This window comes from Capsaspora owczarzaki (assembly GCF_000151315.2).
Source record: "Capsaspora owczarzaki ATCC 30864 unplaced genomic scaffold supercont2.57, whole genome shotgun sequence".
Classification (NCBI taxonomy): Eukaryota; class Filasterea; order Ministeriida; family Capsasporidae; genus Capsaspora; species Capsaspora owczarzaki.
In genome coordinates this window covers 1,616-3,632 of record NW_011887348.1, presented here as the reverse complement: position 1 = coordinate 3,632, position 2,017 = coordinate 1,616, and the positions used below count along the sequence as shown (strand labels likewise).

Sequence of the window (2,017 nt, the reverse complement as noted above, 5' to 3'; positions counted from 1 at the left end):
GCACGTTCAAGTACAAGTTCTGAAAGGTTACCGCATGCACGATTTGGCAGGTCTCGCAATCAGGATTGTTCGGGACACGAACCAGCACTTCTGTTTGCAACGCCAACGCCAGCGACTCGACAAGCCGAATGTCGCCTTCCTTCCAAAGTTCCGCTCCTTACTGCTTGAGAAAGAGATGCACGCAGAGAAGCTCGTGGAAACCGGTCAGGTGTTGGAGCTTCATCGCTACTTTGGTGTAGGACTTGTTCTGCCTCAGCGGACGCTTTCTGAGCTTGATCTACTCCAAATTCGCGAACTCGCAAACGCTCACCTTGAGCCATTTTATCAGACGCGTGGCATGCCCTTGACTGAGGGTTTGCAGCAGCTGCACGAAGCGCTGAAGCAACAGTACCCAGATGTTGTGGTCGTTGGTGTCGAGCGGCGCTTTTGCAGCGCCATGCACGATCACGCTTTCATTTGCAGCCACATCCGTGCCGTCGCGCGGCACTTTGGAGGCATCGAGAACTTTCGTCTTCAAATCCATTCTCTCTTCGAAGAGCCACCAGTGTGTCCCGTGTCCCGCTCAGCACCCGTCAATCCTGCAAGCGAATCTGCTGTGTCCGCAGCCACTACTGCTTATGCCGATGATGCCCTGCCGACTGGCGCAACCGACATGGCCGTAGACGATCAGCTTGATGCAGACGGACCTGCTCGCACCTCTGACATGGCCGTAGACGATCACCTTCCCTCGGGCCCGGATGCAGACGGACCTGCTGACCGCACCTCGGACCTCCCCGCCGAGCTCGATCCGAATCACGGCGCGTCACCTTCTGCGAGTAACTCCGATGATGCTCCAGAGCACAGCTCTGGCCTTGTTGAGACGGTGGCCAGTCCCGACGACCTGGTGGACGAGCTCTCCAAGCTGTTCGAGAAAGGACTCGAGCGTCTCAAGACCATGGCTCAGGGCGATGAGTTGCACAGCCTCGTTCGCCAGCTCACACGCAATTGCAGCAACAGCATGCGGAATGCGACAGGTCAGCGAGGGATTCTTTCATTATATACCCGGCGCACGCGTGGTGCAACTCGTAAGGCTGCCAAATCTACCCGAGCTGCCCAAGCCAAGGCAAAGCGAACTGCTGCTGCCAAAGCCAACCGAGCAGCAGTAGCAGCAGCAGCAGCAGCATCAGCATCAGCATCGTCAGCCTCAACCGTTCTTCCAGGTAACGCAACTGCATCCGCAGCAGCGTCGTTGGCGACCAGTTCGTGGACACGACGCAAGAAGTCTGGAGTGAAGGGGCGGCCCAAAGCTAAGCACCGTGTTCCTGCTGCACTTATCCGAGAAGTCGCAAGATCCTTTTGCGCCAAAGACAGTCAAGCATTCGAGAGCGCAAGGGCGGCGGTGACTGCGTACAAAACCCAACAGTTTGTCGACTACATCCCGCCTTCTCGCAGCAATCGCGGTACTCGAGATCCGTGGGGCGACACTACCCCTTCATTTGCTGATTCCGATCCCACATTTGGGAATGCGAGTGATGGTGCACGTTCAGCCAGTCGGAAACGACCTCGATTGGAGCCAGAGGCTGACCCGCAGGAAACGAAACCAGCGCAACCAACAGAGGATTGGTTTGAACATTTTGCCCCTCAACTGCGGCCGCCTGGAGGGCGCTCAGCGGCCATCCGTGCGCGCGACACAATTCGACGGTTTTCACGCTACGACACGAGTCGGGATGACGATGCAGACGTGTTTGAGGCCCAGCCTGAGGAGATGGACGACGATGACTTCAGGTACACTCTGGAGGAGTGTGTGCGTGCTAGACGGCTTGAAATGTTTGATTCATCTGTAAACCCGGAGTTTTTGTGAAGTTTTGTGTGATTGTGTGTGCTTGGTGTTGTACTTTGGGTCATTGTGGTGCTGCCCTCCCCACTGTTTTCACAGCAGCGGCGCCTGAGAGGTGTCAGCATCCTTGACCCCATTCGATTTTAAATTTGACACATGGATAAACTTGTCTTTGAAGTTTCGCGGCATAGAACGTGGCAG

General features: G+C 56.0%; 1 protein-coding gene across 1 annotated transcript; it reads left to right on the top strand.

The window, feature by feature from the left end:
- Positions 1 to 112: 112 nt before the first annotated feature.
- On the top strand, positions 113 to 1,840 carry CAOG_09238 (hypothetical protein; the record flags this gene model as incomplete). Its single annotated transcript, XM_011272654.1, has 2 exons — positions 113 to 1,013; positions 1,641 to 1,840. Coding segments are annotated over 2 exons (1,101 nt in total), but the record flags the coding sequence as incomplete, so codon positions are not given.
- Between the last annotated feature and the right edge of the window lie 177 nt (positions 1,841 to 2,017).